Below are 21,637 nucleotides of genomic sequence, written 5' to 3' on the forward strand. Positions count from 1 at the left end.
ATTCTGTAATTGCAATCTGAGCTGAAATATCTTGTTACACATAATTAAAACCTTCCAGCAGGCCTACGTTTAAAAAAAATTAAAATTTAAAATACTTTACAGATATTTAAAAACTGTATTTAATGATTCAAAAACACAAGGAATCTAAATATGGAATGTTCCAGCATGGAGTTTGTTCTAAGGAAGCTGTTGGTGTCTGGGAGTCAGGACATTTCAATTTCTGGAGTATTTCTGCTATAGATTCTGATGTAGAGAAACAGTTACTTTTCTTTTCTCCCACAGCAAATTCTGAACCATATTTTGGATGACATAGAGTATTTTGTTACCAAGCTGCAAAAAGCTGCTGAAGCATTTGCTGAACTTTCAAAGAGGAAGAAAACTAAAAAAAGTAAAAAGAAAGGACCTGGAGGTAAGAGTTCATCCTGCACACAGTTCTGTTTCTCTCAGGACCATTGAAGGAGCTAGGAAATGTCTTTTTGTGTAGTTTTTCTTAATCAGTGTAGCAATTTTCTCTCAATTTGAGCACAAAAGTTCCTGTGCAGGATATGCTTAGAGGGAAATCTATGAAAATTAATTGCTTGAAATCAATGGGGAATGGCTAATTAGAGATGTGACCACAGAAATGCTCCTGCCTTGGTTCTATATTTACAAAATTCTGTAAGATGGCAAATTTATTATGTATTTTGTTGTTTACTATATCTGGAATGTTTATGGAAGCTATAGGCATACGGATGGCTGTATAAAAATCTCATTTTTTTCACCAGAGGGTGTTCTTACTCTCCGTGCAAAGCCACCACCTCCGGATGAATTTGTTGATTGCTTCCAAAAATTCAAGCATGGCTTCAATCTCCTGGTAAGTGATAGCAGCCAGTCTGAGATGGGAGGTTAGACCAGGGCTGGCCACCTCTGGGCTAGCTTGGCCTCTGAGCTTTGGGATGCTGCTACTCAGGTTCTCTACACAGTGAATAGATGAGCATGTTTGCTGTTCAGCATCATTGTGTTTCTTCCTTTCCTGGTTCTTTAAAGCCTTTGACTTGGGAAATTTGATTTTGAGTCATGAAAGCATTCCTAGGAAGGTCTGTGGGGCCTCACAGCTCTGTTGTGTGTTTGCCAGCATCACCAGCCGTGGCCTTACTTTGATTTTATTCAGCCATGCCCATGAGACTCGCTGTGCTGCTTGCCATCATTACCCAGGACCTTCTGGTCTCAAAATGTTCCACCCAACAAATTTCTGTCTCTTTAGAGGTTGTCAATAAGCAGAGATGATAATTCAAGAGCCTTCTGCTGGCATCTCCTCTTCTGCAAGTGGGAGTCTCCTGTTCAAGGGGGGCAGCACATGGGGCACCCTCACAGCATTTGCTGTCAGACACACATTGCTGTGCCAGGGGGCAAAGCTGCTCTTGAATTCACTGAGTCAAATCAGCTCCTTTCTTCCTCCTGGGGAATAATTTCTGATTACAGGGCTGTAGGAAATATTTAGACATGTTAAAAATATCTTTAAAAAAAAAAAGCTACATCAAGTGTTGTTGTTCTGACCGTAAGGGATTGCTGGTTTGAGGGAGGATGAGTATCCTGGAACATGCTCATCCTTCTCAGTAAAAGATGTAATGTCCAGGGGTTTTTTCCATTCTTTTTGCTACATTCTGCACTTAAATTCGTTTTTTTACTCAAGAATAATCTGTGCATCTTTGAATCTTTCTCTTCTGTGCAGAAGAAGTCACAGCTCTTGTTTTGATGCGCAGAAACCTGGGACTTGGTTCGGGTGTTGCTTTTGAGGAGTTGTGCTGTGACAATGCTTTAACAATGCTTTGCTTCAGCATCTTTGCAGGAGCAACAAAAACCTGAAATTTGTGCTTTGTGTCAGGCAAGGAGAGCTGTATAAAATGAAGAATCTGGTTTAAAAAGAAAAGGAGTAACTGGAAGAATAAAATCTTCAATTAGAATGGAAATTGTTTTAAAACCTCATGCTGGAAGCTTCTGGAAATGCCTACCATCTGTCAAAGAGCTTTAGATAGACTGGGACTGGGTTGTTATGACTGAGGAACAGTGTTTAGGAAGTTATTAGAAGCAAAATCACATCCTCCTCCTTTCTTCATTTGGAGGGACAGTTGGATATAAAAGCAGAACAAGGGCAGCCAAAAGCAGTTTGAGAACAGATGGCAAGATGGAATAGAAACTACTACAACTCTTTAAAGCACATTTGAGCTTCTTATTTCTGGAGCCCACAAAGCCAATGGGTGATCAGTAGAGAAAAGAAATTCTCCAAGAAGTTCTATCAGTGAATTAATTTTTTAATAGTTTGGGGGATTTAGAATAATTTTTTTATGGTGGCGTTTGGTCATAGGTTGGATTTGATGATCTCAGAGGTTTTTCATAGAAATATTTTATTATAACAGATAAAATGCTAGATGAAATTCATTATTGATAGATGTGATAGTCATGGACTGACAAGGAAAAGTCTCATATATAGAACAAATCAGAACAAAATGCTGATGTAATGTAACACATCTGTGTTAAGTGCAATCAACCAAGTACATGATAAGAGCCATCAGTGAAAAAAAGACAACAGAATATTAACAAAGAGCATCAATATGCCATTATGTTACCTGGCCTGGTATTTTTGGCAGTGTAGCAAAACTGAAGAAGGTCCAGGGTGGACAAGAATGCTTGTAGGAATTACTTCAGCTTGGAAAAGACCAGATTCAGGAATAATGTATTTAATCTGTAAATGGTTATGAGCATTGCTAGAAAGAGTGAGTGGAGAAGGACAATTTAGTTTTATTTTTTGCACAATAGGTGCTAAAATATGCATGGACTCAAGAGCAATGGGATGGATGAACACTTGCCCTTGTTGCAGGCCAAGCGCTGGGCTTAGGAGGACCATGGCCATTCTTATGTGAAGTATTTATTGTCTTAATAGTCAAATATTTCCTAAAATGTACTATTTGATTCCTTCAGGCCAAGTTGAAGTTCCATATCCAGAATCCTAGTGCAGCTGATCTGGTCCATTTTCTCTTTACCCCACTACATATGGTAAGGTTTTACAGTTTTCTAAGTGTTTCCCTTCAGAACTCTTGTATTTATATGCTCTGTAACTTTTTCAATGATAACAAGATTTAAATGTTGTGTCCTTGGACAATAAGTAAGGAGAAATGTTTGTATCTCAGGATGAGCTTTTCTTTAGAAAACAATTTATATCATTTTCCGCATATTTTCCCTTCTATTAAATGTATTTATTTAAATAATCTATAGCCTCATGTTATACTTTGCCATTATAATCTTTAATTAAATTGCCATTTAATCTTTTAATTAAATAAAAAAAATCGAGGTTCTCTACATAATGCAGGAGGAGAGTTGGAACCATATTTAATGGAAGTATGTGTGGCTTTGATCAGTAAAGCAAAAACAACGTTGCCCAGCATGGGTCTGAACAAAAAAAATGGTTGGTGACCAGAACAACAGCTCCTCAGCAATAAATAGTTTATTTAATTTATGTGACATCAAGACACACTGTGGGCTGTTTTTATGAGTAATGACTGTTTCCTAGCAGCACTGTAGGTAACACAAATTCACAGCCACCTCCTTACCACAACGTGTGTGTTCCTGGCATTATTTAATCCTTGGATTTAGGTGGTGCAGACAACAGGAGGGCCAGAGCTTGCCAGCACAGTGCTCAGCCCCCTGCTGACAAAAGACACCATAGACTTCCTGCGATACACCGTCACCAGCGAGGAGGGACAGCTGTGGATGTCCCTGGGGGATTCATGGACCAAAGCCAGGTGAGAAAAAATCCTCAGGTTTTAGAGAATCTTCAGGATTTTTAGAATTTTCTCTAAATTTTTTAGAATTTTTTAGATTTTTTTTTTCTAATTTTTTAGAATTTTCTCTAAATTTTCTCTAAAAGTTTATCGACATGGTCTTAACCAAGTTACCCAGCCCCCAATACAATCAATAATACTTTGTTAGGATTTGGACTCTTGAGAAATGTTCTTTGAGGGTTTTGGAAAGGAACTCTTTAGCTTTGCTGGGATTTGGGATCCCAAGGAGAGACAAAATGCATAGAGAATATTTTTTTTTTTGGTCAGTGGTATCCAGAACCTCTTGACATAACCTTCTGGAGTATCTTTTCTGAACTGTTCCTTGCATGTTTCCAGTTGTTTTTCACCATTATTTTTCCAGCCCATCTATCTGGACTTCATTAAAAAACAATTTGGAGATGCAATAAAGAGGGAGAAAATATTAAATAATAGCTACAAATGTCTGTTTTCAATTTCCAATAATTATTAAAAGGTAAAAATTTGAAATGCCTTTAGTTCTTGAAATGCATCATAATGCTATAAAAATGTTTGTAATTATAAAAAAATGTTTATTGACTGAACTGTGCCACATGTGCATACCTTATGCATTGCATTTAATGGATTCACTGTTATGATTTAACTCAGCTGAAAGTTAACTTCTTTATTTGAAGAAATAGAAGTTAACTTTTTATTTGTTGGGTTCAAAGTAATCCTGTAGTTTGAAATTCGGTGAATTGAACATGCAAAAGAAGAATCTTAAATTAACAAAGTGCGTTTTGACTATAATCTGTGGTAGATAAGTACATTTGATGATGATGAAGTATGCAATCACTTGGGCTGGAAATGTTTTTTGTGTCTTTCCATCCTTGCTCTTAAATTTCAAATTGGAACACAAATGTCTACCAGATGGATTTTGGTTTTATTAATTATTTTGTTAATTATTTGGTTGATTGAAAGCTGTAGAGTGTAAGGAAGGCTGCATGGGAGGAGTGGAAATGGACTCATAGCATTGGAGCCCCGTGAAGGGAAAATAGATCACTGGCAAAACAACGGACTCCTTGTCTTGGGAACTGCTCCATTTGTTTAGTCCATCCTGAAAAAAGGGAAATGGAAAGAGAAATGGCTGGTGTTTGCTAGTGAAGAATGAAGCACTTAAAATGTAGTTGGGTGATCTGTGTAGATTAAAATTGATGGTCAGATTGATCTCAGTATCCAGAGGTACCCTGGGGTGGGATGTAGCAGGAGAGGGGAATGATAACATCAGGGATAACTGACCAGCCCTAACCAGGCTGGGAATTGCTGATTGCTCCTGTGACTGGCACATTTGTCCCTTGATTTTGGGCAGTGTCAGCAATGAGCCTGTTAAAAGACTGTAATGTACATTCCTGTTTCTGCTTCTACTGTGAAGGCACAGCAATTTATATTGTGGGACAGAGTGTTATGTGTGGTGCAAAGGCAGAGCAGGACAGCATTAATTTAGGTGCTTGGTATTACAACAGAGAATGCTAGTGGAACTCTGAAAAATAGCATATTTTATAAAGATCAGTCTGGACCATAGAACAGCAAAAGTGTTGATAATTCTTGTGTCCTGGAGCATGTGGGGTTTAGGTCTGTAAATCTATTGTTTGGGTTTTTTTGGTTTTGGTGTAGCTAGGTCCCCTAGGCTTCCATGTTCCATACCTGCTTTCAGGTTTTCTTACAAAGCTAGCTGCTTCTCTGAATTCTTATGTCGGTGCTTTCACACAAATAGAGCATTGCAATATTTTTCCCCATTAAATGTCTCACCATTAAAACAAGTCCTAGATTTGTTTTGATTGATTCTTCTAGTACCCATCTTTTCTCTAAGGCAGAAGTTTGCTGTGTTTTACCACTGATGTGTCCTTACAGAAGTAGCAAACTCCTTCTGCAGGGCACTGCAGGGAGGATAGCTGAGGTAAATAAATGTGCCCTGCTTATCCTCCCTGTTCTAGCATGATTCTGCCTGTATTGCAATCCCAGCCTCTCCTCTATGCTAATAAAAATTCTGAAGCACTTCAATTTTTATAAATTGGACCTTATTAAACCAGCATTTATGTGGCCCTTTGACACAGATTTCTGATTTGCCTTTCCCACAGAGCTGAATGGCCAAAAGACCATTTTATCCCCCCGTACGTGCCCCGTTTCAGGAATGGTTGGGAGCCTCCTTTGCTGAACTTCATGGGAGCTCCAAAGGAGCAGGAGCTCAACCATTTGGCTGAGTCTGTGGCAAACGTAGCAGAGCAACAGAGGAAGCAAGAGATGAAAAGACTGTCCAGTGAGGTAAGTTACTGCAGAAGTGCGTATCGCATCACATATGTGCTTGTGATAAAGTGTGATTATTTTCCCTAGTTAAAATCCATAATGATATTAACTATTACTCATTTTTGCATTTTTCCTGGGCTATAGCCATATTCAGTGAGGGTGTGACATGTGTGAGCTCTTGCAATAGAGTAATAATTTTCCTCCATTCCTTACACACATTCACTGTTGGCTGGCCTAGAGCTTTGTGGCTTGAGTTGTACATCCAGAACAGAAGCTCAAAGCAGTTTTTCTGTGCAGGGTATTTTAAAGCAGTTCAGCCATTGTTTATAAGTTGTGTTTCTGTGGTGATAGCTGAGAGATGACACAGCCCTTGCCCCAGAGATCTGTTTTTCTACAGAACATCCAATACAATATTAATGCAGTGGCACAACTCGGGATAGAAATTCTTTTATTCTCATCCTTTTGATCTCCACATTTACCAACTTGAAACACAGAAGTTATTAACTTTTCATGGCAGAATTGTGAGCACCTGAGGATGGGGGAATGGTGTTTGCTGGGTCCCCAGGACAAAGGAGGAAATGAATGAATCTGACTCCATGTTCTTAGAAGGCTAATTTATGATATGATATGATACGATATGATATTAAGAATGCTATACTAAACTATACTAAAGAATAGAGAAAGGATACAGACAGAAGGCTTAACAAGAATGATAATGAAAAACCTGTGACTCCTTCCAGAGTTCCAACACAGCCTAATCATGATTGGTCATTAAGTTAAAACAATTCACATGAAAGCAATCAAACAATGACCAGTTGGTAAACAATGTCCAAACCACACTCCCAAGCAGCAAAACACAGGAGAAGCAAATGAGATAATTATTGTTTTCATTTTTCTCTGAGGTTTCTCAGCTTCCCAGGAGACAAAATCCTGGCGAAGAAGATTTTTCAGAAAATCGGATGGTGACATGGTGGAATGCTGGCAGGGCCCCTGGTGGGGCTGGATGGAGCTCAGGGGAGGATGGCGCTAATCCTTCTTTATCCTTTTTTTGTTCCCTTTGTGTCTTGCAGCCTCCCGGCGTTCCCGACTACCCCCCGGCGGATGGGTATGCATTCAGTAACACGGTGTACAAGAGAGGGCCTCTGCTGGACCAGGGGGCAGCCGTGGCTGCCTTTAAGCAAACTGTTAGCCGACATGTAGATAGGTAACCCTGCCCCGTGGTGCTGTGGAAAACTGTCCCCACTTCTTGGCTCTTGGGGTGGCGGGGTCTGTGACTGCCTCTGGTCGTGGCGTTGTGTCTGCTGGGGAAGGGATTCTGTTTAGCAGTGCTTTTCCTTACTTTAAGCATGTCTTTTGGACTCTTTTTGTATAATTTCTGAGATATCCTGGTTATCTGTGACGTTAAATTGATGCTTTTGTCAAAAATGATACAGTGGAGTTCCAACCCAAATTGCAAGCACAGAATCCACCCACTTCAGTTCAAATTTTAGTTCTGATTTGTTTCATGTTTAAATATACTTTTTGCTCTTTTCAGAATTACAAAGAATGACAAGTCTGCTCTGAGATTCACCTGTCCTTGGTTTGACTGATTGTTTGAATTTCTTAGCTGCTCACTTAGTGTTCCATCATCTCCTGCTTTTTTTTTCTGGGCTGGCGTATAAATACCCACTTTCAGAACAATGACACTTTGTCTCTTTCATCCTCTTTCAAATCTTACAGAAAATACTCTGAAATGTTTGCATAGCAAACAGTGTCTTTTTGCACATCCTCTTTCACCCCCTTCATTTTATCCTAAAACTGAATAACTTGACAAGGTGATATGCAGCGATCCTTGCCCTTGTCTCTGGGGAGAATTTATACCAGCACAAACTGTGGAGGCACATCAGTAAAGAAGCATTGGAATTGCTCTCCTGTACCAAACCATATTCCATATATACTATATGAAAAGCTTTTTGTCTTATGAGCCATAGAAGGTGTTTAAGCTAAATTTTGGGGATCAACTTGCTGGTTAAAGCATCCTCAATATATACATATATAACTCTTTTGATGAAGACCCTTTCAGAATCCCTAGTTTTGAGCCATGTGCTAAAAGATCCTGTTTTTAATCTGCATGAAAGCCAATTCCCCTATGGTGTGCAGTGGTGTGCAGGTTGAAGACACAATTAATTTCTCTGAACTTTGGATTTAATCTTCATGGCAACAGCAGCAGAGTAGTCATCTCTTAATTGTTTTCTCAAAGTTGATTGCCCGTTGCAATCTTATCTCAGGACCATTTATTTTGAAATCTAGATGATCTGCACTCTAAATTCCTTTGTCTTACCTGTAATGTGGTAAGACCTGCTTTGTCCTTCCAGAGTAAAAATATTCCATGCAAAGGTTCTTGCCTCCACTCCAGTTTTAGAGGAGGAGTCTTACTGCATTGAGCTGTTGATGATATCGGGGTGTCTGGAACAGAAAGAGTTATCCAAGCCTCCTGTGTGGCAGTAAAGAGAAGTGCGTGTTTCTAAGAAGCAGTTCATGAAAGGTCAAATTAGTCTATGGAAAGTTGTGGAATGAGACCTGCTGTAGTGGTGCCTGCTTCCCACCACTGATGTAAGACATGCCTCCCTTGGGTGATGCAAATAAAGTGCCAGAGTCTTAGACTTGCAGTGGATATTAGGTATTTCAGGAACTCTGATGCCACAAGAGCACTGAATAATTTTCAGCAAGTTTTGTGCTGTTTAAAAGTAGCAGTTTCTTGCTGTGGAATTTGGCTTTCACTGTCATTTGAAGAAAACCTCTCTGAAAGTCTGTGCAACCCTCTAGGCTCTCAAGCAGTGAACAGTGAAGAGGTGAGGCCTGAAATTATGGTATATCTGCTAGGCAGTGAGAAACACAGTGGTGGATGATGGAGGGAAGTGATCAGAATGTTTGTGCCCAGAGTAAACTGGCTCATTAGGCTGGGCTTGAAGAATTAGGCTCTCTTCAGAAGCATTCACCCATTGTCTGGCCCATCTTCTGGGCATGTTGCTGAGTCCAGTAAAACTAAAATGTAGACATTTTTAAAAGCTCTTCCTGAGTTACATTTTTGAAGTAATCAGGATAGTTAGGCGTGGACAAAACAGGAAGACACTGTAATGGAATAGAATATTGTAGAATATTGTAATGATTTTGTAAAGGCTGCCTGTAAGTAAAAGTAATGTCAGAGCTACATTAGTCACATCTCTGAAAAAGAAAATCAAAGTTATATTAATTTTAAGGGGTTGCAGGAAAAATTGGTATTACACATTTTCCAGCCTCATAAAAGCTATTCTGCAGGCTGGGGGTCATCGCCTGCTTTTCACTCTCTCCTTAAATACTGCGAGTGTTTTCTCTTTCTTTCAAAATAATCTTTCAATCTAAATATGATTTTCCTTGGTTCCGCTTTTCAAGTCAAGTGAGACAGTTCTCCACAGCCATGCAGTAGCCAGGTAGCTGCTGGATTGCTCAGGCACACCTGGAACCCAGAGTTACACAGCAGCAGCAGCAGCAACCACCTTGTGACCTTGTACCCAGCATTTCAAGCCATGGATTGCTTCATGTTTTAATTAGCTGTTTGGATTTATTTATTTATTTATTTATTTGTCTATTCGTGTGGGGTTTTTTGTTTGTTTTATTTCTTTACTGTGCATTGTGGGTTTCTGTTGTTGGTGTAATTTGCGGCAAGTGTATAAAGTTACTGGACTGTGAAAGTGTATAAAGTGCATAAAGTGTGCAAGTGTATAAAGTTACTGGAGGGATTTCTGGACCTGTTTGGAGTGGGCTGGGGACTTCTCATTTGAAAATTGTTATGTCAAAGAAAGCAGTAGCTCCATAACCAAAGGCACTCTGTACAGATTTTCCTCATGGAAATAGATGCAGAGCTTACTGTGATGTGCCTTGTTCCACAATGAATCCTGTGTGTAAGAAGTTATTTCTCATTCTTAATTGATAAAGTAACTTGAAGTTGTTGAAGTTGATGGCATCTTATGGTCAATTAAGAAAACTGATCTGCAATAGGTGAACATTTTTTAGAGTTTAACTCCATTAGTATTGATGGCAACAATTTATTCATCTATTATGTATTTGAAACAATCTGTGATGAACACTAGAAATACAATTTCATACAAAGCCCAAGCTATCAATTATATCCTAAGTATAGTCATTTGTTTATATAGCAAATGGCTGTTTAACTTTCTGTAGGAAAGCAAACTAAATATAGAGTACATGTTTATTTTGAAACAATAGCACCTGCTAATCTAGGTTGTTATCATACATCTTGCAAGCTGTGGGCTAATAAAGATTAGCAGTTCTTGAGGTCTGTGTATTTCAACCACCTCTTTATTTTGTTTATTTGTACTTTTTTTTTTTGGCACTTAGATCAGTGTATTATGAATAGGTAGTCCTGCAGCAGCGCCATATTATGGTTGAGGTTTTTGTTTTAAAAAATGTTTTGCAAGTTATTCAAAGAGGGCATTTTGTGTTTTTAGTTGCTTGACTGTCTCACTGAACAATAGCCTGATCTTTGCTTTGCAGAAACTATGAAGCACACAATAAAGCACAGAGCAAGAAATATGCCAAATGCAAGTACGAATTCGTGGCAAGAAACAACAGCGAGCTTTCTGTCATGAAAGAGGAGATTGTGGAGGTAATTTTGTTTGCAAAGACAACACACAAATTTCTGGTGCTACTCAAAGCTGAGGGTACCTTTCCTGTGGACTGTGTGGCTTTCCTTAATGTTTGCTTCAATGTGTTTGACCTGTCTGCCTCAGTATGGAAAGTTGTTAATTTGTTTTGCATCAATTTTGCTGACTTAGGAAGGGGTGCTGTCAAGATCCGTGCTCAAAATACATTTGTGTGTTCCTTCCACCTTCTCTAGTGTTGCTTTTAAGTATTAAGTAGTGTTTAAATAACTATCTGTGTACACATAGAGCATAGTGGAAGGACTGTTCTTTCCAAGAGGATGTGGCACCAGAAAAGTGAGATACATTTGGAAGGGAGGGAGCAACAAAGAGAGAAAATGCTGAGTGTGAGAGTGTGGGGCAGCCAGGCAGACTTCTGACTGCTCCAGGCCATCCTGCTCCCATTCCCTGTTTACTCAGAGTTGTGTCTCCAAATTTATGCTCCCCCAGAGCTGCCTTTACTTGGATTATTAGTAATTATTTATTCCTTTTGTCAACAGTGTGAGGGTTGTAGAGATGGCAGCATCTCTGTGCAAGTATTTGGGTTTTGTTCCACTGTTTGATCCTGTACATTCCTGAGTTTTACAGAGCTCCATTACACACTTATATATTCTTTCTTGAGAGCCTCATTTTGAAAAGTGCAGTAGAACCATGTGGAGTTAATGATGGTGGGAATCAGGGAAGATCCAGGGGTTTCTCAGGGACGCATCTGTGCAAGATCTGTTGGCAGACTCAGAACCTGGCAAAGCCGTGGTTTTGTTTTGAAATGATTCACAGCCTAAGCACTGGCAGGAGGAAAGTCAGAAAAGACATGTAATTAATTTACCAAATTATTTCAGATCCTGGATGACAGAAAGCAGTGGTGGAAGGTTCAGAACAAAAGTGGCAGCACAGGCTTTGTGCCAAACAACATTTTGGACCCTCTGAGGAACACAGAAGGCGGTCAGGGATGGCCGGAGCCTGCCTACACCCGCACCATCCAGGTACTGTCCATGCTGGGGGCAAAACCTCCAATGGAAGTGTCACTGTGTGCACAAAGCATTTATATTTCTTCTACGGGCTGAAGGTGATGTGGGGAGTCTTTGCTTCTTTTTTTACCAGGGCTGGGATTAAGTGTGTGAGACTGAATTTCTTGTTGGGACTCAGATGTTTATCAGTTCTTATCCATGTCACAGTCTCACAAACCCTGAGTTCTGCAGCACTTCACTGTAACAAACTAAAAATGGAGCCCCATCTCTCTCTCTACAAGGCCTTTTAGGGATAAACTATCCAATTAAGAAATGACACCTAAATTATTTTCACTTTTATCTCAATAACCAAACACCCGTTCCCTGCAATGGGGACTTCTGTATCCAATTACACAAAACCACCCAAACCCATGGAGAAGAAGGGGAAGAAGAAAGAGAAGAAGGAAAATAGGAAGGGGAAGAAGAAGGACCAGCCTCCACCCTAGAACCTCCATCTTGCTTTATATATATTGCTGCATTCTAAACCCTTAAACTCTTAAGTTTTCCACACTATGATATTACACACTTTCGAATTCCACACCCATAATCCCAGTGCTATCAATCAATTTTAGAAGCCTTCTCCACGGCCTCAGGTCAAATGCAGTGTTCTCCTGGGGGTCAGTGTCTGTCAGCACAGAAAGTCTAAAATTCTCAGCATCCAGGGCTCCAACAGTGATGTCTGTATTTCACTGAGAATACAGTCGATAGAGATACTGCAAAAATGTTTTACCTCACTTTTTTTTTACCTGCTTATTTGCTTAGAGATGGTAACTTCAGTCCTAGTGGATGTGTATGCATTTATTTTAATTGCAAATATCCTTTGTGAATTGATAGCTGTTGATGCCAAAGAAGGAGTTTGAATTATTTAAGGTAGGGTCATCTTTGTTTTTCCTAGAAGAGTGAGCTCCAGCTTTTCCTTTTATTTTTTTTTGTCTTTGTGTGTCTCTATCGCAGTCCTGAATTTATTTAATTATAGTAATTTTGGAGTCATAGAAAGGAGGTATATTTGCTTTTGAATTCACAAAGCAGGTATTTTTCAATTACTATGTCTGTGCATCAATAGCACTCTATTATCCTAACCTCATTTTAATTTTCTTTCTTTCATGTAGTGGTGTGGAACTAATATTGTTGTTGTTGTTATTTCTTTTATATGTTGAACAGAATTAGAGAGAATTACTTAAAAAAATTTCTTACATCAGCACAATTATCCACCCAAGTAAGGATATATAGGATAAAGTTGTAATATGTATTTTTAAACAAAATTTAACAGGATTGGAGGCTGCTAAAAGAAGTTGTTTTATTTTCTAAGACCTTTTTCTTTCCTCTTTTTCTTTTCTAATGATCTTGAAAGTTTAGGCAAACAAGTTTGAATTAAGCAGAAATTCCAGGCCTGCCTCTAAATCAGAATTTTAAACCAAGCTTCTGTTCAAGCTTGAAGTTTAATAATTTAATCCAATCTAATTTGTTGTGTGTCCACCTTCCCCCTGATGACTGAAAACCAAGAAATGCCACAATGTTTTGCAAAATAATGTAGCAGACCTGCCTTGATCTTGGTGGGCTTGAATCAGACCGTTTCTGAGCTTTCTTGTCCCTAATTGTTTGCCTGTAACATCTTGACTCATTCTGCATTGCTTGTGGGTTTGCCTGTCTGTGAAGTGAAGCATGCGTCTAGAGTGCTTTTCAAATCCTGATTTAAAGATCTGGCTTGGGTTTTTTTCTTCCTATGCATGTTATTTTGTGTGTTTGGAATTTGCCATCAAGTCCTGAGCAGGCTGAGTGCAGTTTTGAGTAGAGATTCTCACATTATTCTTCTGTAATGCACTGCAGGGTTTGAAGTTCTCTGAAATAATGACAAGACATGGCATATAATAAAATAGCCATTTCCACAAAGCATTCTCCATGGACCTATGAAAATTAGGGTCAGGGAACACAGTTAAAGATAAGTTTGTTACTTTGCCCTCTGGCAGGTTATTCTACAGCTTGATCATATTCAAATGTGAGCTTGAAATACTGTGAAATTATTTATGAATACAATGACTTGCACAGGATAAATGAAGTCTTTACCAAGACATGTCAGTAATGTTGTTTAAACTTGGTGGTGATTATTATAATTTTAGCACTCCTGAGCACTCTCATTTGTCTGTTTTCCTGTGATGGACACATGGTTCTTTTGGAAAGTGTTTGCGTTACTCCATTTATTTTCACAACAGCACTATGAGACATTGCTGCTGTTTTAGAGCGAATTGATTTAATAGTTAAATAAACCAATGCTTTGCCCAAAGTCAGACAGGAGAACTTGTGGGAAGAGCAGGAAAACAAAGTGGTTCCTATCAGCTCTTTTGCCAAGCCCTGCACAGAAGCAGTGCCTGGTGCTGTGAAGCTTTTGCTGCTCTCCCAAGTCATATTCAGCTCTCAAAAAGCTGCTTGCACAGTGGCCTGGCTGCTGTGGCCAGCTGCAGATAAGTGTCATGAGCAAGGGCAGTGTCTTCCTTTACAGACTAATAACTTTCAGTGCACTGCTCACCAAAGGGTGTTCATTGATTGTTAGGAAGAAATAAGGATTCCATTGAAAAAGAGGATTTTTTTCATTTGATTGTGCTACAGAGACCCCTTCTTGGAGAGATGGGTACCTCATAATCACAATTATTCTCAGAGCTGCAAAGGTTTTTTTGCTCTAACTCTGTCCCCCTGCCTAGTGACCTCTTAAGGCCACACATTACTGATTTTTCACTCATTCATTTTCAGGATCCAGGTACAAAAAAAGTCACTTGAGAGCACTGAGGTGATACTTGCAGGACATTGCCAGCAATAAATACCCCAGTTATTTAATTATCTTTGTGAGTCAGAGGCTGTAACACTGTTTGTCTTCTGGTCAGTTGAATTAGTTCCAGGAAAAAGTATTTTTGCTTGTTTGGTACTCTTGCACTTTTAGGAGAGAATTTTGCTGAATTCTTCTATTTTTTGCTATTGTTAATTATTGTTTATCAGAGTTTTCTGGGGTGTTGCTCATTTAATCTGTTTATTTGGTTGTGAACCAGCACTGGTATTTCACTATCCTATTATATGTAAACATAAAAAGTTTCCCAAGCACCCTGATTTCTTATTTTGTAAAAGTATTGCTGGTGAAGCTATGAAATAATTCATCATAGTATTTCCTATTTTCTGTGCATTTTATTAATTTTGTTTTAACGCTCTTGAAAATGAAATTTGAAGAACATAATTAGGATAGAATTGTGTATCTTGGTGGGCATGTTAATTAATCTCCTGACACCCTTTTGGAGGTGAGACAGTTATATTATCAGTGATGTGTACAAAATCCTTAGGCAGAGAGTAAATGTTTAATAAGGTGCAGGTTTTCTTTTTTTTTTTTTTTTTTAGGATTGGGGACTAATCCTAGCTAATAACAGTTTGAATAAGTAAATTCTGTTTAAATTTCCTGTCAATTCAGTAAAATCACAAATGTGGTATACCCTGCAAAGAACAGCTTAGGGATTTTAATGGCATTTTAGTGGGCAGCTGTTTGCATAACAGCTGAACCCACCAAAGTAAACTCTGGCTAAAGACCCTGCTTGAAATTTTCCCTTCCAGTCTTGGGTGCCTCACTGGCCCTTTTGGCTGAAGATGAGTGGTTGGTTCTCTCTTGTCCCTTCAGGGGAGTCCCAGGACAGGATCCAAACCTCAGAGCTGTTGACAAAGCTGAGGCTGAATGCTCTGCAGCCCTCTGGTGTCACTGTGCAAACAGGAATGTGGCACTGAAACCTTTAGAAAGAGAGCAAACTGAAAGCTCTCTGTCTGTGTTAACCTAATTAGAACATTTCCCACTGGTTTTGGTTGTTTCCAATGCCTCTTCGTCTGTTTTCCCCATCGTTTGAATATGTATATTCCCTTTTTTTAATGCCAAAATATATTGTTACCACTCTTTTACCCTGATCAAGAATTAGGGTTGGAACCATTAGCATTTTTATTCAAACTTATTATTTTTCTTCCATTAAAAATAGATTGAATCATACCGAATCTTGTTTTTACACCGGATGCAGCCTGTAGCGTGTTGAAAACAGCTTTGGGACTTAATTTTTTCCCTGTAAAAACAAAGATCTTTCTGGCAAGAAATAAGAAAACAAAATTTAGTCCCAGTAAGCTTTTATGATATATCCAGATTTTTAATGAGTGTGTGTGTACCATCACCATTCCAAACAGTTTAAATTTGTCCCAATTTACGTGAATTGAGGTGATCAGAGGGATGAAACACCTCTCCTGTGAGGCTGAGAGAGTTGGGATCATTCAGCTCTGGGGAGACTTTCCAAAGGCCTGTCAGTATCTAAAGGGGGCCAGCAAGAGAGCTGGAGAGGGACTTTTGCAAGGGCATGGAGTGACAGAACCAGGGGGTAATGGCTTTAATTTTAACAAGGACAGGTTTAGATTGTATATTGGGAAGAAATTCTTTACTGGGGGCATGAGCCAGGTTCCCCAGAGAAGCTGTGGATGCCCCATCCCTGGAAGTGTTTGATGGGTGTTGGAGCAATCTGGGACAGTGGAAGGTATCCCTGCCCATGGCAGGGGTTGGAATTAAATGGAACCACCAGGTCCCTCCCAACACAAACCCTTCTGTGAGCAGCACCTTTATCTCATTTACTGAGCTAGACAACATTTCTTGAGCTAAAAAATGGAGCACTTTTTAAATACCTGATGTGACTTAAATCTTATTTTTCCCCAGTTACAAGTGTTCTTTACATCCCCCTGACAATCTTTAATCCTTTGGCACTCTTTTCCTTGGTTTTTGTTTTCTATTAAGCCTGTTTCTGTCTGGGTACGTGCTCTGAAAAGAGCTGATTGCAAATATGGCATCACATGTGTATGTCTTGTAGCCAGCACCCTGTTCCCTATTCAAAAAAAGAATATTTGGTTTCCTAGTGATTAAGAAGAGGTAATTACTAAGATTAATGTTCCTTTGGTTTAAATTGCTAATGTGTATGAGATTTCAGGAGTGATGTGTGAGACAGTTACTTTTCACCCTTCTAACAATACTATTTGATGTGATTTACTCCATTTTCCTCACAGCAATTACTGGGAGAGCTTTCAGAGGTAACTGAATTACTCTTCTGATATTGAATCTCAAAATTTCCCTTCTTGGACTGTGTAGTCACCAAATTCCATAGTGCATGCTTCTTTTTATAGCCATGAATAGAAGCGATGGGATGAATGTGTGGATGTCCTCAAAAGATCTGGAGTTAAAAAAAGAAGTGTTAAAAAAAGAAGCATTAAATGGGATTCAAATGTATAATTGGTTTTTGGGCACTGTTTAGCAAAATGCAAAGTGTATTTTAATGTGGTTGCATTTGTAAATTTAAAGTTTGAGTGACGCTTCCAGATTAATTTTTGTTTTCACTGCAGCAAGTTGTTTTGATGAGGCTGATGATTGCAGTACAATATGTTTTTGCAGCTTCTCCAGTAACATCCATTGAAAGTTACATGGAGTTTTTAGCTCTCTCTTTTTCTGGATTATGATTGTGGCCGTGTGCAGTGGATGTCTTGGCTTGTAACACATCCTCTCTATCGTGAAAGTTTTACTTTTTCTTCATGGTTTTTTTAAGAAGATCAAAACACACATGAAGAAGGTATATTTTGGAGATAACAGTCTAGTAATTGGAATCTGTGAACAAGATAAAAGGATTTGAATATCATTGAATTTCATAGCTTTTAGAAGCTGTGAAATTTTAAAATTCTTTGTCAAGATTTTGAGTCTATCACAGTACATGTATATATAATAAATTATGGTATATTTGCTGTACACCTAGTAGGGCACTCTCTTTCCACCAAAGGGCAAGTTTCATAAATATATTTATCCTGCTTGTTCAATTTTATATTATGCATTTCACTTTCCTTGTCATTTGACAATTAAAGAAGCAATCAGTTTCTTAACATTGAAGCAGTAAAATACAGAAAAGTCAATAATTATTTTTTTTAATATCCCCACATTGCACAAAGCAGTTAAGATGGAGGCCTTTGAACAACTAAATGCTGAGATAGAAACAAATGAACAAACAAAAGACTTTAATCAGAGATGTTTTGCAGGGATATATGTTTGATTTAGTAGCTGACTATTATGTTTAAGTGAGAAATCATCCAAGGGAAGTAAGACTTGTTTCTCAGGCTTAATCGATTGGCCAGAGAAGCTTATGGGATAAATTTTCTGCTGGTGTAAATCAGTATTGCTGAAATGGTTTACACTCACTAATAAATCCTTGTGCATCAGCTGGACTTCTCTGAGCTGAGGATTCCAGTACAAGGGCAGTTGCTGACATTTAAGGAAAGTTTGATTGTTGTCAGGGCAGTGATCTGCTGCCCAAATTCTAACATGTGGCTTCTACAAATATTTCCCTGCTTGATCTGCTGTAAAACCCTCTGCCTCCAAGGGAATAGGGAAAGGTATTTCAGGAAGGAGCAATGAATCTGGAGAATGCATTCATCTCTCTTCATACCAAAGTAAGCAGATTCTCATGACTACAAGATGAGGCATCCCTATTGAGCAAACAAACCTGAATATTGAACCTTCAAGCTGTGTTAGTCCAAAATTGTGCAGAGGGAACACTGTTAAACAGTGAGATATGGAGTTTGAACTGCCTGAGAGATAGGGGTAGCATAGGTGGCTTATGGATTTGTCTGTCTTCATGATTGCTCTGGGAAAAACACAGGTGTTCTTATGTAACTGGTCCCCTTCTAAAGGCAAAGAAATAACTTCCCAAGTTATTCTTGAGACACCTGGTAGTTATTTATTAGCAGCAAGATAATGTTGTTAGAACGTTGCATGAAGTGGGGGAGAAAGAAATAACAGCCCTGTTCAAAGAACAGTGCAATCTGGGCCTTGCTCTAAAATCAGATTATTGTCTTGAGATGGCTTGTAGTGGTCATGTCAATAGCTGAAAAGGCATAGATGAATGGATGAGAGGAGCAGGAACCTCTTAAATGCTGTCTGTAGTTTAAAAAGCAATGCATTATGCTACCTTCAGTGACATTTATATAAGTTAAAGCATTAGTTGAGTTTAGGTGTGGCTGGACATGTTCATTGTTCAGATTTTTTCTTTTAAATAACATCTCTGAAATATACATTTTTACACTGATAAAATTCAATAAGTCAAAAGTTTTGAAAGCTTTAAAAAGTGCCAGTTAACAAAAGTTTGAGATTTAAAAACAATCTCATTGATAGAATTCATCTCCTCGAAAGAAAGAAACACGTTTCAGAGGATTTCCTTGCTGTGAGTCTTGCGTCCGGCAGAGAAACTTGTTACTGTGATATTTTATGAAAAATCCGTTCACCAGGATTTCTTCTCCTGGGAAAATGAGAAGCCTCAGCTTCTCCATGTTTTGCTCCTCTGGAATGTAGTCTGGAGATTGTTTATCCAAACTTGTGAATTATTTTTAATTGATGGCCAATCACAGCCAGCTGTGTCCGACTCTCTGAGTCAGTCACGGGTTTTCACTATCATTCTTTTCTAGCCTTCTGATGTATCATTTCTCTATTCTTTTTAGTATAGTTTTAGTATATCATTTTCTTTTAATATAATATCATAATATAATAAATCAGCCTTCTGAGAACATAGAGTCAAATTCTTATCTCTCACCTCATCCTGGGGACCTCTCAACACAACAGAAATCAATGGCAAACTTTGATGCCAGAGCAGCTTTTGGCAAATTTTGGAATGATACCTGGCAAGTGAGATGCCTTAGTGGAATAAAAGGCACCATTTGGTGCAAAATCTGGGTTTGTCTGACATGTTGCCCTAATGTTTCCTGACTGATCCCTTCTCCCTCCTGCAGAAGCAAAGGACGGACTATGTCGCGGAGCAGCCGGAGCCGGCTCCCGCCACTCCCTCTCCGCCCCCCACGCCCGCTCCTGTCCCCATGGCTGTCCCCGTGCCTGTCCCTGTGCCTGTCCCCGTGCCCCCCAGCGCCCCAGCTCCCATCCCAGTGCCCGTGCCCAAGGCGCCGGCCGCCGTCAGCCGCCAGAGCAGCACGTCCAGCGACAGCGGCGGCAGCGTGGCCCGCGACACGCAACGGCAGAAGCAGATCCCTGTGGATCGTAAGTGTGCCCTAAGATGCAAGAAAAAAGCCTTTCCTCCCCTTCCTGTGTGCTTGGCTTAATTCTGGAGTCCCTTAAGTTGTGTTTCAGATGAGTCTTGGTGGAAAAATTTGGTTTTAGCTTTATGTTTAAAATACATGTGGATGTGTGTGTGTAAAATACATACGGAGGTGTGTTCTGACCCTTGTTATAATTACCATAATGGTATTTAGGGAAAAACGCTTTACACTTGTCCCATCCTAAATCACAGAATTTCCAGAATGCCCAGGTTGGAAGAGACCTTTAAGATCATCGAGTCCAGCCCATGCCCTAACACCTCAACTAGACCGTGGCACCCAGTGCCACATCCGGCCTTTTTTTAAACACATCCAGGGATGGTGACTCCCTCTGCCATCTCACTGGGCAGGCCATTCCAGAACTTCATCACCCTTTCAGTAAAAAACATTTTTCTAACATCTACCCCAAATTTCCCATGTCTGGGATCTCTAGTCAGTGGTTTTTAACACTGGAAATGCCCATGCTGATATGCTGGCTAATGCAGGTTTTCCACCTGAACTCACTGCCACATTACAGCCTAAATTGCTTGTAAAATCAGTTACGCTGTTTTCACACTTCAATTCATGATCATCCAGATTTCTAGGTTGTTTGCACCATTCTGATACACCTTTTCAGGGCTTCAAGAACACTTGCAGGTCTGGCTGATGCACAAGAACCATGTTGTAATAGTTTTGTAGAGTTACTTTACAGCTGGGGCACCCTGGCTTGATCAAAGCAGCAGCAACCGGCAGGCCATGGAGCAGATTTTGGTGTCCTTGTCCCAGGAGGACACAGGAACATATTCCATACCTCCATAGCTGGAAAAACTTGGGAATGTGCATCCAACAGTGTGTGGCTGCCTTGAGAAGTTCTGATTAAGGCCACCTTGCAAATATGCCAATTGAGGCATGCTGAGGCTGCTACTTGGTATTGACTGAAAAGCAGGTAGGGTTAGAAAAGCTTGTTTAGTCAGTAATTTCTGTCCTAAATGCACCTTAGGCAGTGTGATTGCTTGGCTTAGAAATAACTGAAAAATGTAGGCAAGCATTTGTTACAGCTTTTTAAGTAATAGCTGTAAAAATAATGAGCTTTTTATAGTTCAAGAGTTGACAGCTTTTCATACTCACTGCCTTACCAGCAAATCCTGCTTCCACCTAAGGTCAGAAACTGGCACTGAGCATAATCCTTTCTGGAGAAGGGTTTCTTTGCCCCCTGTCCCCAGTGGATGGGAATAATCCTGTTGGTGGGGTCTGTGGTGACATTGCCTCGTGGAGGAAAAGCTCCTGCCTAAGCTGTGAGCTCAGGAAGGCTCTGGGAACTTTTCCTTATGTTCACCTAATGGGCTGTCTGGCTGGAAATCATAACTGGAGAACAGCCTGGCTGGAGGAACAGGCTTCACTGCTGCTTCCCAAAGAAAGAGTTACTTAAATAAACGCAGACAAACAAACACTTACAAAAGATGTGGAAAGGGAGGGCGATTTCCCCTCACACATGCACAAAACTGAAAATTTTATTTCTGTGGAAGGACTTTGTCATAGCATGGCTGTGTTCTTGAATCCGCAATGGCCTTCTCTATCCATTCTAGATGGAAAATGAGAAGATCATGATCCTGGCTTCAGGTACAGGGCATCTGTGAGGTGTGAAGAGTTACTGTAGAGGCTGTGGGTCACACACAGGAGATCCTGCTCACCCAAGCCCAGTTAATGAGCTTCAGGCACCTCAAAATCCTCACAGAATAGGTTCCTCTGCAAAGGTGATGGG

General features: G+C 39.6%; 1 protein-coding gene across 7 annotated transcripts in view; it reads left to right on the top strand.

The window, feature by feature from the left end:
* The window catches only part of EPS8 (epidermal growth factor receptor pathway substrate 8), a 124,981-nt gene that overhangs the window by 95,945 nt on the left and 7,399 nt on the right, over nt 1-21,637 (top strand). For 6 of the 7 annotated variants that reach the window (XM_030960256.1, XM_030960257.1, XM_030960259.1 and 3 more), the window contains 9 exons: nt 283-409; nt 765-853; nt 2,959-3,033; nt 3,631-3,779; nt 5,912-6,095; nt 7,148-7,281; nt 10,611-10,722; nt 11,596-11,739; nt 19,579-19,840. In XM_030960256.1, coding sequence (XP_030816116.1) covers nt 283-409; nt 765-853; nt 2,959-3,033; nt 3,631-3,779; nt 5,912-6,095; nt 7,148-7,281; nt 10,611-10,722; nt 11,596-11,739; nt 19,579-19,840 — 1,276 coding nt within the window. The remainder of the gene's footprint in view (nt 1-282; nt 410-764; nt 854-2,958; nt 3,034-3,630; nt 3,780-5,911; nt 6,096-7,147; nt 7,282-10,610; nt 10,723-11,595; nt 11,740-19,578; nt 19,841-21,637) is intronic. The other variant, XM_030960261.1, reaches the window with a different exon arrangement.

The sequence above is a fragment of the Camarhynchus parvulus genome, chromosome 1A (assembly GCF_901933205.1).
Source record: "Camarhynchus parvulus chromosome 1A, STF_HiC, whole genome shotgun sequence".
NCBI classification, from domain to species: Eukaryota; Metazoa; Chordata; class Aves; order Passeriformes; family Thraupidae; genus Camarhynchus; species Camarhynchus parvulus.